The sequence below is a fragment of the Sabethes cyaneus genome, chromosome 2 (assembly GCF_943734655.1).
Source record: "Sabethes cyaneus chromosome 2, idSabCyanKW18_F2, whole genome shotgun sequence".
Lineage (NCBI taxonomy): Eukaryota > Metazoa > Arthropoda > Insecta > Diptera > Culicidae > Sabethes > Sabethes cyaneus.
In genome coordinates, this window is record NC_071354.1 from 232,686,935 (window position 1) to 232,703,840 (window position 16,906).

The 16,906-nt window shown below is 40.8% G+C and overlaps 1 protein-coding gene across 1 annotated transcript in view; it reads left to right on the plus strand.

Moving 5' to 3' along the window:
- Window positions 1–15,545, plus strand: part of LOC128737687 (probable basic-leucine zipper transcription factor R) — a 73,207-nt gene extending 57,662 nt beyond the window's left edge. The window contains exon 5 of the mRNA XM_053832383.1: window positions 14,868–15,545. Coding sequence (XP_053688358.1) covers window positions 14,868–15,545 — 678 coding nt within the window. The remainder of the gene's footprint in view (window positions 1–14,867) is intronic.
- Window positions 15,546–16,906: the final 1,361 nt, after the last annotated feature.

Below are 16,906 nucleotides of genomic sequence, written 5' to 3' on the forward strand. Positions count from 1 at the left end.
AAGATTACAAAATAAAATTTATTTATTTGTATATTTTTGCAACAATAAATGATTCAAAGCAAATTAAATCACACATCAAATGATGTCAGTTATAAATCTTACCAATTGATAACCTCTGCATTTACACATTCTGTTCGATTCGAATTACACGGACACATCAGCTCATTCTAGGAAGACAACAAACTACCCCTATTTAGGATTACCCCACATCACTGGCCTGGCAAGAAGTCACAGTTTCCCCACCGCCCTTTTGAACCACCACTCTCCGGTCGTGGCAAAATCGACGCCTGTTTGTGAGTAATTGCATTCAACAGAAGGTGACAGCAGCAGAAGTGTCATTTTCCCGAACCCCTCGCTCGTTCGTGGCACTACTAAATATGTGTGGGCGATGAATGTTTCTGCCAAGAGAGCAAAGAATGTGTTGCAGCACGACACTTTCGAAAGAGTTGCTATTTTATGTCACAATTCACAATGAGTCCTGTGGCTCTGCTCCGGTTCGGTGGAAACGTTGTAAAAGTGAGACATTTTATGGCCACCGACAGGATTGCCAGAGAAAAGAGATATTATTACGATTGCAGGATTGGGATGTTGCGCTGGATTTTCTAAATGTTCCATTTTGAATATTTGAATGCCGAAAGAGTGGTAAAGTTATGACGCTGGTCTGATAAACAGATGCCAGGCAATGAGGTTGAATATTTCGTAAAACAGGATTAAGTTGTTATATCACGGACAGATATCCGAAACAGATTCCGTTTTGCTAACGGAAGGTCGGAACTAACCATCGAAATGGGATCCGATCCTATGGATGGACGTACGTACCGTACGCGTACGGTTGGATTTCCGTTCGTATCATTTCAATCATGTGCTTGCCTCGGGGTGGATTAGTTCTGTTCTGACAAGGACTGCGCTGCTCGGAATGTGTAGGAAGGAGCGATTACCGGAGAATGTTTATTCCTATTGTTCGAACAAGCAGCATACTTGTGCTGATGAATGAACATTTGCACTGGATACGAGTTTGTTTATAATAACAGTGAGAGAGTAGAGTGTGGGAACACCATCAAGAAGTATAATAATTCGAAAGTGACTTGCTAAAAGTTTTGCGACATACAAATTAATTGAATATTCTCTCGAAACTACATCACACAAACCACGGCTTTGCACTTGTCTAAAGAAAAAATCTACCATTCAATTGAATTTATACAACTCTAATTCTGCAAGCTACTTCATCAATAGAACCATTTTACCATGAAATCGGAATTTGTTCTTCCAAATCACAGTTCATTGACGGCACAAATTTTCGTCCGTTCAACCAATCGGCTGCGCTGCGCTATGCGACTGCGGCGGTCAACCATTCGAGCATTCAAACATGAGTGCATAATCAATTAGCAACGACGTGGAAGAAAAAGTGAAAAAGCTATTAGGTGCACACAAAGCGATTCCACAGCAAGTGCAGTACCAGCCAACCGGCCGGCGTTGACCTCCCATCATCGGATTGGCATAATAGAACATAAAACCGAAGTCGGTACCGCACAGGAAAAAAAATCAACGTGACCCACCTCGGTTTGACGATCTTCTGGCAGTCATTCGCTCCGTTGCAATGCTGTGCTGTGCTATGCTATGCACGCCCTTTCAAATCGAATCGAGTGAAAGCGGATTTTAACCCAACCCCACCACCAACACCAGCGAATCGGTTACCAAAACAATCAAGATTGTACGACATGACAAATAAAGAAACGATTGCCTTCCACGGTGCTTGCGCCCAACCGGAGCGCGAACAGAGGGAAAAAATCAACCAACCACCCACCCAGCGGACGCAATCCAATCCCGGGAAACGACGACGACGACGACGCCGACGTCTGCAGTTGACATTTTTCCGACTTTGATGTTTTCTCCGCTTCTGTGGACCAAGAGTTTGAAAATGATTTAATCTGATGTTATCGGGGATCGTAATGAATATTTGCCGCTTTTCCGGTCGGTCGGTCGTTCCGTCGGTTGCATGCCGTTCCCTTCGTCGTCCTCGTTGACTGGATTCGATCCGCTGGGGAGTTTTTATGGCCCGGAGGAAACGAACTGCTTATATATATATTGATGCTCATGAGCCGTGAAATCACCAGCTCTCCAGAAGGGATCATTACTTCCAGACTGCAACTGCCGCGGCGTGCGCGCGGGGCGAGGGAAAAACTTTCTCGCTGATTTGAGCTAACCGGCATGGCAGTCATGGCAGTTTGCCTTCGGAGGCGATTAATCTTCAATTAACTTATCATCGCATCTTTTCCAACCGCCTTTCGATTGGATTGGTGTGCGGGGTACGGGGTGTGCTGTGGTGCGGCGTGGTGCAAGCGAAGAGGGGAGGTTAAATTCTCATTATATCGAATCGCCATTTGCCCACCACTAAAGAGGGGACCAAAGAAGTGCTAACGAGTGTGGTTATGGGTGGTAAAATAGGGGGGAGTTTAAATTTTTATTCTTCCGTTTTCAATAAAGTTTCTATCGGCGAAGCGGTCGGGAAAAAGTTTTTCCCGAGTGCCGGATGGCCGGAAGGATGTGCGAGGCTGGATATTTTCCAGCGAAAGCAGGCAGTGTTTTATTGAATCAAAATGCAATTATTTCGAAAGTTTTCTTTTTCCACTCCACAAGTACATCGAGTGTTTCTCAAAATAAGGAAATCAATTGAACGATTGTTCTCTAAGTTTGAATGATTGAATGGCGAAACAACTATTGTTCTAGCTGGGGTAATTGTGTCCAATCCGTGAGAGAGCATGTGATTTGTTGAGAGTTGATGTGTGATTTAATTTGTTTCAAATTATTTGTTGTTGATAAGGCATACGGAAAAATTTACATGCAAATTCTCTTAACGTTACAGTCAATTGCATAGGTTCGTGTCTTCAAGAACTTGATGATCTTAAATGTTCAATATAATATTATGATTGTGTTATGTGCATTTCATAACAGCATTTAGTGGCAGAATTGAACATAGTTAGAAGTAGCTCCATTTATCATTGCCGTTTAGTTGCATGGATTATTCATCTTGGCTCAAACGGAGACTCCCAACGAAGGCAGGCATTGTGCGATTCGGTTAAACGAGTCGTCAGATTCGCATCCAACTATTAGTAATATACAAGATAATTGTAGGGTTAGTACTACGATTCTATTGACTCTTTCAGTCGAGATTCGAACACACGGCGACTGATTTTTATGATTTTTATAAATAACTGATATTTTATAACAATCGACAGAGAGGACGGTAGGAGAAAGTAATGAAGAAAAGGTGTTGATAGCGCTGACGAACTGATATGACACATAGAAAAAATCCTTTGAAAACCATCGTCCTACTTACTTTGCTTGCACATTAGCACCTTCGGTTATGCATGTTGCGAAGTAATTTATATTTGTAGGGTTTTTACATTTGAACGGTTTTATACTGAAAACTAGAAGCAACACTCGAGTAACACATGCTTTTTTGAAAAATAAGTGATTTTTGAATGGATAATGGAATTAATGCGAGTGTCTCATTTGTTTGTCTGTGTTGATAGTATCCAAACAGAATGGGACGATTTGTAATGGAAAAAGAGTGGAAAATTGGGTAAGAGAGGATAATTGAAGCAACGCTTAAGAAGTTATGTACTGTCTCTCTTTATCTTTACGTTCTGCCGAATGCTGTTCGACATTAAAAACACATCTCATAATATTCACGACTGCTGCTAATAATACTCCTACCAATCTGACGGCTGGTGTAATTGTCCACCAGCGATACCAGGTTTTGTTGGAGAAAATTCCGTCGTTAAATTTAATGAAAAATGAAGACGTTAAATTTAATCAAATTTGCAATGAGAGTTTTAATGAGAGTTTAACCGAAATTCGTGCTTCATTTAATGGTTATTTGTTTGTAAGTTTTGCTTAAAAGTGTAAATCAATTTCAATATGTATTTATTTCTGATACTACTCTAGCCTTTTAACACGAATAAATCCAGCATCTTTTCGCATAGGTATTGTTCTTGATCTATAGGAATCCCCCCAACAAGTTCATTTTTGACAGTTGACTAGGTTATACCGGATACTAACAGTGTACCAAAAATTAACTTTACTGATCAATGGACAACTAAGAAATCGCCGTGGGCTTACACCGTCTTATTCGGGGGACTGCTGTAGGAAACTAATCCCTTTTTAATTTGAATCAGCTTATGACATATTTCGAATTTTCTTTAAATTATTCAAGGACGCATACCCCTTTTTAATTTTTCATTCGTCTTTTTAATTTTTCATTGTCTTTTTGCTTTTATTCTGTTTATTTTTTTAATTTGATTATAGTTACTTCAATAGCTTAGGACGACTAGGCGATATTAGTGGAATTAGGATTTGAACCCGAATCCGCGGTGTGAGAGGCGAGATTGGCCCCTCGTTGTTTTGTTGTTTTTTTTGAGGGGGCATAGTACTTCTTCAATTATAAAAATTGAATTTTTTTATTGATTATATCGAAAGATTAACATTTTGAGCATATGTGTTTGAAACTGCTTCGATGAATTTAAAATAATGACAAAGTTATAGCTATTTGTACCGCGCATGTCTGGAGCGATTACACAGCGAATAAAATCTTCAACGCCGTTTTTCTCGAAACCAGGTCTTCAAAGTCGGTACAATAAATATCTCTAGAACGGCTCAAGCAATTCACTTGCTTCTTTTTTGTTTGAAACCTTATAAAATTATCTTGTCTTTGACTCATCCTTTTTCGATATTGCAATTGATGTATTTTTTAGAAACGTTTAAAGTCAATTTTTGGACTAAAAAACTGACTTTTATGTTTGAATGTCCGCCATTTTGTTGTGCGTTCGAATTTTAAAAAAAGGATGAGTCAAAGACAAGGTAATTTAATATACTTTCATTTTTTGGTATTTCTTATCGTGGTTTTACTTTTTGTTTATTGTTTCTTCATTTCATATTCTGCATTCATTTTTAGTCACATCGTCGTATTGTATTGTTTTTTTTCTTGGCATTTTTAATCGTTTTTTCGGCGTTTTTCGACATCTTTCTGACTTACCTATATTCGCCATCCTTTTGCCGTTGTATTTTCGCCGTCTATTCACTGCCGCTTCGTAGTCTTTTTGTTGTTAATTTACTGTCTTTTTATCGTTCTTTCGCCATCTTTTCGTCGATAAGATGTTGTTCGTTCATCAGATTATCGTTGCCTTTTCGCCGTTTTTTGTCATCCCTTTGTTGCATTTTCTCGTCGTTTTTTTGTGATCTCTTCATAGTCTTTTTCACTTGTAATTTCGTCGTTTTTGATGTCTGTCTTTAGCAGTTTTGGTCGATTGTTTTTGACAGTTTCTTGTCGTGTTTTGTCATCTGTTCATCATTTTTCGTCCTGTTTATTGTCAAGATAGCGAGCATGTTGTCTTTTACTCGTCTTTTCGTTCCTCTTTCATCGTCTTTCTGACGTATAATCGCATCTATTCATCGTCCGCTTTGCATGTTCTATCGTTTGTTTGACGCATTTTAAACGTCACTTTGCCGTTTTTTGTCGCTGTTTCGGCGTCTTTTCATCGTATTTTCACATTATTTTCATCGTCTTTTCGCGTTTCACCAACTTTCTGTCGTATTTTTGCAATCTTATTATCTCTATTCCATAATCTTTTCATCACATATTTGTCATCTTACCGCTGAGTAATTATCGCTGAAACGGGGTCACTACTTAAACGAGGTCTTCAAATATTGGAACTTTTACGCTTAATTGGTTGAAAATGGTTAAAAATTAGAATTACACTTTTGATACCTCGAAATAGTGGACCCCACGTTCGCCAAGAGGCCTAACATTTTCAAAATAAGTTGAATTTTGAGCAAACCTTGAGATCTATATCATGTGATATTTCATAAATCTGCAATGAAACCACTAACGAACGGCCCGGTTCTATAAAGAAGAAGAAGAGGGCTTTCAAATGAAGTAAAAAAATTTTTGGCGGCCATCTTGGATTTGGTCGCTATATTGGATTTTATCAAAAAATTGCCGTTTTCGTCATGATCTCCCCAACCGATTTTAATTTTAAGAACACCATCAGAAAGCTGAGAAAAAATGCTACAAAAAACATTCATCAAATTACATGTGTAGTGGCATTAAATAAACGAAACAATTAATTATCTGTATCAAGGTTTACAACTCTCACATAATGGAATATCTTGCTACAGAAAATTAATTGTTTTATTCAGTTAATGCCATTGCACACCTAACTTGAAGAATGTTTCTTATAGCATTTTTTCTCTGCTTTTCGATGGTGGTTATGAAATTCAAATCGGTTGAGGGGCTCATGGTGAAAATGGTGATTTTTTCTATAAAATCCAATATGGCGACCAAATCCAAGATGGTCGCCAAAAAATTTTTACTCCATTTGAAAGCCCTGTTCTTTTTCTTTACAGAACCCGGTCATTTGTTAGTTGTTTCATGGCAAATTTATGAAATAACACATGATATAGATCTCAAGGTTTGCTCAAAGTTCAATTTTTTTTTAACCTTTTAGGCCCCTTGGTGAACGAGGGGTCCACTATTTCGAGGTAGTAAAAGTGTAATTCTTATTTTTTAACCATTTTCAACCAATTAAGCGCAATAGTTCCAATATTTGAAAACCTTGTGTCAGTAGTAGCCCTGTTTCATCGATAATTACTCCGCAGTCTTCTCGCTGTCTCTTTGTTGTCTTTTATTTGTGTTTTTGTCACATTTTTATCTCTTGCTGAAGGCTTAAACAGATGTTATTTATCGCGTAACAAAGATTTTTTTCTCTCAGAAAGAATAAAGTTAGGTTTTTCGGGATATTATTCACTGCATGTGGTTTTAGTAAGTAAATTAAACTTTCAACATTGTTTCGTAAAATTTATGAAAATCTATGAGATATTAGTCCTTAAAGCATTCCGAAATCCGTAGATCTGGTATCACTGTTGTCATCGCCATCAACCATTATACTAAATCTAACAATAAATTATACTACTGCTGAAGCGGCGTCGGTCAACCTCGGTTCCGTCGGCGTGTTTGTACTTTGTTTTGGACGTTTGGACGGCTAACGTGAGAGACCATCGCATTGACAAAGTCCTCTGCGGAATTCGAGCGAAAACGACAATCTACCCGAAATCTGACACAACACTGCGTACCGTTCAACGTAGTCTTAATCAGTTTGATCTGTTTTCTGAAAAAGCTGTTTCCAATTCCTGTCCATGATTTGCCATCTTTACGATCGACGGTATCTTATGCACACACTTAAAAAAAGCGCCGAAGTCGGCTAAATTTTGCCGAGATTTGGACAGCCGAGCGTTCGGCAAAATTTTTTATGATGCCAAACGTTAGTAAAGATCCGTAAACGTCGATTTGCAAAACCGAAATTTTTACCGAACGCTCGGCTGTCCAAATTTCGGCAAAATTTAGCCGACTACGGCGCTTTTTTTTAAGTGTGCAGCTTTGAAATCAATGGAAAAAATTGTGCATGCAACTCGTGTAGCCGAGGACTTTTTGAAGGATTTGCCGCAGAGAAAATGTTTGGTCCCTCACTGACCATCCTACAACGAAGTGATAAATTCAGACAAATTGGTGAGAATCGGCAGAAAATGATCCAAATCTAAAATGATTTGGGAGAGCCCTTTATAGACGATGTTGAGAAGGGCATTGGCGGAACTAGCGCTCATTTCTAGGGGGGCTATAGCCCCCGGCATTTTTTCGACCATTTTATTTCCTTGGCATATTCAAATTAAATGCACATTGATGCATGGGAACTTTAAGTTGTGATGCATATAAAAATTACTCCCAAGTTTTTATTATGTAAAGTTATCTAACTATAGTTTTTTCTTAAATTTAAAAATCTAGCCTAATTTTTCTAGGGGGGGCTAAATGTCTCCTAGGGGGGGGGGGCCCTAGCCCCCCCCTAGTTACGTCAATGGAGAAGGGTGATCGCGCAATCATTCTCGTAGCCCATTTTGGTGCTTTTCTTACAGATTGTGCAGATAATCCCATCCTTCCACTCCTCTGGTAGATGTTCTGTAACCAAACAGATCAACAGTTCTGTGTCCAAGTCAAGAACTGTGTTTAACAGTTCAATATTTATGAGTGAATGAAATAGATTTTTTTTTTAAATTCGCAAGCATATGCTGCTTATTTGAGCATTCTATAGAGCATGGGCACTTGTTTGTAACTTCTACCAGTAGAGAGCCTACGCCGCCAAGGACACGAATCTCTCGAAGTACCTTTCATTCAAATACGGCAAGTGCATGTATGTCTTAGCAAAGTTACAGTGTCCAGTCCGTAGAGGACTGTCGCTCCGAATAGCGTTTTGTACATCGTCAGCTTTGTGTGGCGACGTATACTTCATGATCGAATCGTCTTGTGGAGGGAAAATTAGGTTCGATTTCCAGCTTGAATGCGTCGTTGGATCTCCTTGTTCCTTACCAAAGATTTGAACTCATCAACCACTTCCAGTTCATCGCCGGCAATAGTCACTGTCCGTCGGCGGCGAACGGTATTTTCTCTGGAGCCTCTCCCTACCATATATTTGGTTATCGACGCATTCATTTGTTACCCAACTCCCCTAGCCTCCGTTTTTAATCTGCGGTAGATTGCCTTCGCCGTCCAAAGGTTTCTAATAATAATGTCGAGGTCGTCTGCAAACGCTAGGAGTTGGTTACTCTTGCTGTAGTTCGTTCCGTACTCGTTTTGATGCCCACTCGTTGGATCATACAAGACAGTCCATCCCCTTGCCGGGATACGAAAGAACTCGAGACTGCTCCCGAAATGCGCACGTAGCACTTCCACCGCTCCAAGGTAGCTTTAATCAGCCGCGTCAGTTTGTCCGGAAAACCGTAGTCGTGTGTTATCTGCCATAGCTGTTTGCGTTCAACTGTATCGTATGCTGCTCTGAAATCCACAAAAATAAGATGCGTGGGCACCTTGTACTCCCAATATTTCTGAGGATTTATCGGAGAGTAAAAATTTGATTCGTAGTAGCGCGGGTTTCCATAAAACTGGCCTTATACTGTCCTTCGAATTCCTTTGCTATTGGGGATAGACGATGCTACAAAATCTGGGAGAGCACCTTTTAGGTGTTGACCAGCGTAATGCCGCGGTTGTTACAGCAGTCTAGCCGGTCACCCTTTTTGTAGATAAGACAGATTACACCTTCCATCCACAGCTCCGTCAGTTTCGCTTCCTCCCAAATCCTTGAAATTACCCAGTGAATTTCCGGTGCTAGGGGTTCTTAGGCTTTTTTGTACATTTCTGCCGAGAGTCGGTCCTCTCCGGCGGCTTTATTATTTTTCATGCCGGATCGCTTCGAGCTCGAGAGCCGGCACGGAGTTATCGTTTGTATCGCCTAAGTCAACTTCCGATGCGTCTCCTTCTGTTATATTGCCGTTGAGATGCTCATCGAAAAATTGCTTCCACCTATCGACCACCTCATGTTCGTTTGTGACCAGGTTTTCCTCCTCGACCCTACATATATCAGTTTGTAAGCACGATATGTGTTGTGTCCCACGTTAATAGTGTAGTTGTTCTAGCTTTTCACAATCTCTGTCTTCCTTCTAGCGCTTTTTCATCCTTAGAATCGTGGTCAACTTATTCCGCGCTGGTCGATACTTGGCCAAATTGTCCCTCGAAATTCTTGAGTTGTCTAATTGCCGAATGTTTAACCGAGAAGGGCAGCTTCGGCGCTAGGTATAAACCGTCGATAGTTTTGAGCGCACAGGGACCGCACCCCGTAGGGAGCGTTGGTACTGGATACGATCTTTGAGGAAAAAAAGTGCTTCTGAGTTTTGATCACCAAGTCTCGGGAAGCTGCAAAGTTAATGCACCGCTGGCCGTTATCGTTCTTGTCGGTATGCAGGCTATGTACAATTAACTATATTTGGTCAATATTTTGCTCGCTAAGAGAAGCAATTTTAGGCAGGTGTTAAATATATTATCACCTTGCAGAACGCTGCACAAAGTATCATTGCCAAATGCCATACTGGGATGCATGAGTGCTAAATATGAAGTGAAGAAAAAAAAATCCGCAGGAATCCACACTTTCCGTTTCATTGTCAACTTCACTGGGTCCTCTGGTGGGCAGTGTGAGTACCTTTTTATTGCCACACACAGAGGAAACATCGCAACAAACTAAACACTCTCGGTCTCAGATTGCATTACGAGAGAAAACGAAAGTTCCTGCACGCCACCAGGACCAGCACCGCGTCCAACCGTCTGGTTCTGTGTTTTGTTGCCGATTACCGACGACCGTCTGTGCTGTACCTAAGCCAGCAGCCTTGCTGAGAACAAGGACGACTTTACAGGACGATAATTTAAAGCGAACAAAATTGTGACGATGCATTCCGTCTGAACAAATGGGGTGTCATCGCCAGACACGGTACGGCCACGCGTGCGACAATTATTTGTGGGAACGACCGGCAGCAAATTGTTTCCATCATCCGACTTCTGTCTGCCTGCCTGACAAAGATGTGAACTCTGCTTGTGTCATCTGAAGCGGCAATTTATAAGTCAAATCGTGTTACAATATATGTGACTGTTCATCAGCTGTAGGTGGAATCTTTAAGGGTCATAATTTTAATAGTTTCAGTTTATTCAGATTATTTTTTGACCATCTAAATTTACTAAACTTTGACCATCTTGAAATATTCATTTCAATAAAGTTCAATTTTCCCACCGAGATTTTCCGACTGTGGTTCCACTCGAGTGCTTTTCTATACTTATCATCGTCATCTAATCAGCTCTAATCCAATCGACAAAGAACATCTTTCTTCGCACCACGTTGTTTGGAATCCATAAAAGCAAATCCCTCAACGATCATTAATTTACATTCGCAAACAAATAAATAAACATGCTTCGGGCTGCTGACGGGCGGCGGCGGGCAGGGGGAATACTGAAGGTGAACCGTAGATCCACCCCCGTTCCGCCGGCATGCACCAGGATGGCAGGGTGGAAAGTCAACCCCAGGGCGTTAAACCGCATCCTTCAACGAAAGCCCGTCGTCGTACGAACGTACGCGCGTAGGATGCTCGCTGCCAAATAAATATGTTTGGCATTATTATCATTCGTCTCCCTGCCAGCCGATGCAATGGGCAAAGGGTGTGAGGTGATATGCATTTACCGTGAAGTGAAAGAATATGCTGCCTGTTAGCACGCTCATAGTTTCCTCCGGTGGGCCGGCGCGGCGGGGTGCCGATTTGCGTTTGTCGGTTCTTCAATGCAGAGAGGATTTGCTGGTGGCCTAGCGGCGGCTCGAGTGGTCGCGTGCAGAATGTTGATAACCTTAAGATGTGGAGATTTTTTTTGGCTACGCCAGGTGGCTGCTTTGTGTATGTTTTATAATCTTTTGATTGTTTATCACATTTAACAACTTGTCATATTAATCCTGTATTCGAATTTGTGGTCAAACAGAAAAATATCGGTGAATGGCAATCTGAAAACTACCATTTATAGTTAGGAATTATAATTAGTCTGAAGTATAAAGCAAGTTTTGCATTAAATTTAATAGATTAAAGTCAATTTACTTTAAGTGGCACATTATTGCTTAAAATAGTGTTGAAACAGTGATAAAAATAAATAATTCAATGTTCAACGTTTTACCACGGATGGATAATTTTAGACAAGCGTACGATTAAACCACCTTTTTTCTCAGCAGTCGCAATTAGTTTTGGTTACGAGCTGCTAACTTGGGTGAAATTGAATGCCATCGGTTTATCTCCATTCTTCGACAACAAAACATAAAATTGTGTCAAAATTCAATCCATCAACTGAACTGATTGGTTCTACCCCTAGAACGACATTTGTTACCCCTGATGCAAGAACTTCATTACACACCATGCCTAATTAGACACACCGAACAGAAAAAAGTGCAAAAAATGCAACCGTAGAATAATGAAAATTGATTGATCATTTCTTCCGACTGGCGGCTGCCGCAGGCAGCAATACCGATGAGTTGGGCCCTCAACAAGCTGTCATCGGAAACGGATTTTTCTCTTGTCCATTGTCTCCTCTCCAGTTCATTCGGCATCGATTATTGAGATGCTAATGGGTGTTCGTTGACACACAAAAACCGCCCACCAGCTTCGGAAGTCGTCGGAGCAGCGGCAGTCAAACCGTCTGGACAAACCGCGCCGATGATGATGCTGGTTTCCTATTACAGTCATCCGTCACACGCTTCGAGTCCGGTCCGGCAGTCACACCTGGATGCTGCTGCTGATGCCTCGCCGCGCCGGTCACTTAATAGAATCAATTTGCGCTAATATTTTTAGGAGATGAGCCTGACGACGCCGCCGCCGCCGCCGGTGAAGTTCTATGTGAAGTTTTTTTCTCCACTACGCCAATTTACGTCAAGAAGATGAACCGGAAACACTGAACGAAGCACCGACTGTTTGTAGGTTTAATTATCGATTCGTTTAGTCCCTTGTCGCAGCCAGACAAACAAGCGGCGGCTTAACAAACATCGTATAGAATCTGCGTAGTCCGAAGGTTTCCGATTTCGTCGAATGATTTGAGTTTGCTTTCTTGGGACATGTTTGCTTTATCGAACAATGATTTGAATGGTTAGAATGTGAATTTGCTGTGGGTGCACTTTATTGTGGCGATTCGGTGGATATTCTGGAAAGTGAGTCACAAGTGGGTTTTTCGGATGGCCAAAAATTGCCGTTCCAAAGCAGCTGACTAGTTTCGCAACCGGATCGCGTTTCGGAATGATTTGTTACTGTTTCCTTGTTCGGGTGGTTTTCGACAACATAGGAAATCAATTGTTCAAAATTGTTCGAATGTTTACTGAAGGTTATGTTTCATTCACTTAACCCCGGTACAAAACGACACAATGCAACATTCGATCTTCTAACAGAGTTGCTCGCATTACGGTTTGAGAGAAAGGGAGAAGGCTCGGCGAATGCGAACAACGTGTGAATCGGAGGACGAAGAATATCTGGCTTTTATTGATTTTTATTCTTTCAAGATATATGCCTGCTGTTAGTGGACAGGAAGAGAATGAATTGAATGATTTTATGTTTCTATGTTCTTTTTTAACGACTCAAGCTAAGAAATAGTCGTAGCAAAACTTATTAGTGACGAAAAATCTTCACTTAGTTTGACATATTATACACAGAACGAAAAAATGAATCTCACATTCTGCATAAACTGAAATGCATATAAATTAATTAACTCGTAATAAAAATCACATATATTTTTCCATTAAATAAAACATAAATAGCCAAACCATTTTTCCATTAAGTCAAATGTAATTAATAGGTCTACATGCATGCAACACACGCTACAATATTTTGTATTGTGAAATAACACGTAATTCTATACAATGTGCAATGTTCCACCTGGTCTTGCCCCCTCGCTTGCTGTCCCTCTTCGTCTTGTTCCCACCGGATTCGATGCGACAACCAATTTTGCAGGATAGTTGTCCGGCATTCTAGCAACATGTCCTGCCCAACGTATCCGTCCGGGTTTAACCACTTTCTGAATACTCGGTTCGCCGTAGAGACGCGCGAGCTCGTGGTTCATTCTTCGCCTCCGTACACCGTTTTCTTGCACTCCGCCAACGATGGTTCGTAGCACCCGCCGTTCAAAAACTCCGAGTGCTCGTAGGTTCTCTTCTAGCAGTGTCCACGTTTCGTGCCAGTAGAGGACAAGCGGTCTAATTAGCGATTTGTACAGTATTTTTCTTTATATATTTGGCCGTTGATGGTTGCCGGTCGTTATGAGTAGCTTGCTGAACTTGCCGCTCCCAAATATCGCCTGACACAACCAAATACTTCTTAGCAAATTTGACCTTCTTCTTCCGGAACTTGTCCGGAACATTCAGCCCAGGGATCTCCTTAGCGTCCGATTTAATCGTCTGCTGGACGAACTAGACGGAAGAATTGATTTACGTGGCATCGTCCCGGGCCGAGAAGTTCGGAATGTGCTCGAAGTAATCCCTCCTCTCAACTTCCTTGCCATCTCGGTGTCGGTCGTCTTCGCTTTTCTTCCGCTGCCAGCTCAGCTCGCCGCTGGATTGTCTGGGTCTTTTTGAACGATTTTATCACACAGAACACGGTCGAATGGTCGATTCCCCACTATTTCGCAACCCAACTGTGGGACTGGCCTGGATTTTCCACGACACGCCTGGATTCCATTTTTTTGTCGAAGCACTTCTTGCTTGGAAGCCGTTTCGATAACCACTGACAGATTTTGACGAAATTTTGCACATTCTAAGTTATATTCTAAACTAGCTTTACCCAAAATTTCATTAATTTTGCCCATGCAATAAACAGTTACACACAAAAGAAAGTGTAGCATTTTTTCTGAGTACAATCTCTAGATGATTTGACCACTTTCAACGATTTCACTAACTCGACTCGCAAGTAGGAGTTCAGATTTTCGCGATGCGTGTGCCTTGGTTGATGCCATTTTGTTAGCTGAAGAGCCGGTAATGTGAATTAGGCGAATTCATTTTTAATCAGACTATGTGGTAACTCTACTAATTTTCACATATGAGCAATGTGGGCACGCTATCAATCACAGACAAACAGACAAGAAATTGAAAATTTTCGTCACGCACATTTTGCCTAAGCCATAGCACCATCTATGATCGACATTCCCAACCAGTAATAAATTTGAAATGAATATGCGGAGGGAGTGCATGACTCTGTGATTTAACGAAAACAAACGTTTTAAGAACGAATTTTCAACGTCCAGATTGTAGAAAATAAAGAATTTATTCGGCAGTTTTGACTAAAACGATTAATTTAGGTTCACATAAAGTTCACATAGAAAAGAAGGTCACATTAGTGGAGGTTCACGGTCCACATTGCATTCTAATCTACAATCAACAACTTCAATTCGATTTGTTATCTAATAAAAATTCTCATTTATTTTGCAGGTTAAAATCTGGTTTCAAAATCGCCGCATGAAATGGCGCAACTCGAAGGAACGTGAGCTGCTAGCCAGTGGAGGTTCCCGCGATCAGACGCTTCCGAACAAAAACAACCCCAACCCGGACCTGTCGGATGCTCGCGGTGATCGATCTCATTCACTGTCACCGCCTACTTCTCCACCGCCGACCATATCAGACACGCAGCAACAACAGCAACAGTCACAATCTCAACAACAACAACAATCGTCTCCTCAGCTTTCGCCGCAATCGATCAAGCCACCGACTATAGTCGGAAGTATTACCGCCGCGAAAACTGCTGCGCTAATCAATTTCAAGCCAAAATTCGATCTCGTCAAAGCACCAAACATTGGGGTGGAGTTCAAATATGAGTTCGACGATGGAAGTCACCAGCAGCAGCAGCAACAGCAACAACAGCAGCACCAGCAGAACCAGCAGCAGCACCAACCCAGACCACCGATGATGAACAACTTCTACCACGGTAGTTCCGATCGTGATCGTGAGCTGCTGCTGGGCGGTGGAGGTGCCACCACAGCCGGTGGAATGACATTCAACAATCGATCGAACAGCTGTTCGTCGTCGGATAACATGTCGGCGGTCGGGATGTACTTTGACGATTACGATTCCAACTCGGACGATTCCGATGAGGAGATTAACGTTACGTGACCTGACAGCGAGGAGGACTCGGACTAGGAAACCTTGCAGCAGGGGTTTCGAACCAAACTCGATGTGTGTAAATTTTTACCCTACTCGCTAGCGCAAGAACGTTTCAATTTCTGATTTTTATATTGTAACTTATTATTATTGAATTTAATTATTACTGTTAGTTTGTAAGGAAAAAGCAAAGCAAAAAGCATGTAAATTTGTGACAACAACTCAAACGGTTTTAAAGCAACCCTAAAACGTGTAGTGCATAGGAGAACGCTATTCAGTGAGAAGCTATTCAAAACTGTACATAGAAGATAGTTATTCGGTATCCGCTGAACGGCGAAGGAATACACACAAAAACTATTAAGCTTAATCGTTCTTAACCACTTAAAAGTTTTGGTTGGTCTTATGGGTATTTCGCTCACATATTATAGGATGACTACCTACCAACTGTTTGCTGTACATATTGTCGATAGTCGTAGACAGATATCGAAATCTAAATTGAATTGAAAAACTTATCGAATTGTACTATGCATCGTAATAATAAAAAGAAGAAATGATCAACTAGCATAGAACTCTATTGAAAAGAATAAATGTAATGCTGGAAAATTGAATAACTCTTGTCTTATATTTTCTCGTGATTGAGGAGGGAGTTTTAATTGCTTAATTTAATGACAAAGACCGACAAATGTGTAACGCAGGGTAGTAATCGGGGGTCACTGTTATTCGGTATCTAAACAAACGACGCAACGTTTTAACTCAATAGAGGAGGAAAGTATTGTTCGTTGATGATTTGAAAATTTGTCTTATAATCTGGATCAGAAAAAAGCATATGAATTGATCATGAGTTGAGTAGAAGAGTATCAACTTGTTATAAGGCGATCTCATTTTCAGGAGTAGAAAATTAGATAAAGGAGGGGTCATTGCAGCTGCAAGTACTACGTCCGAAAAATGATCTGATTTTCACTTCTCCTAGAATCAATTCGTTTTTGTTTTAAACAGATTGTTTCGATGCTTTTGCAAAGTCTCTGGTTCGATTGGACTTACTTTTGACAACTCTACTAAGCTCTATATTCTATTTGCAAATGTCGTCTTCCTACCTATTACACAATCTTAAATAAGTTTACTTGGAAATAGGTTGGATTTAGTTAAAACTTGGTTAAAACTAATCAAAATGCCCCAAAAGTTTACAAAATCAAGTTTTGAGTAGATAGTTCAATCAATTTTGGCTGCTTGCTACCAATAATTGAATTATGCGATGTGGCAAATAACATAATTTTGTGTTCCTACTGCCAACCTTTTGGTTGAAAAGCTAGTCTGAGTCTGAGCTTGTTCATTTTAAGAATTTTTGCGTTGTTTTAACCAAATTTTAGCTCAAT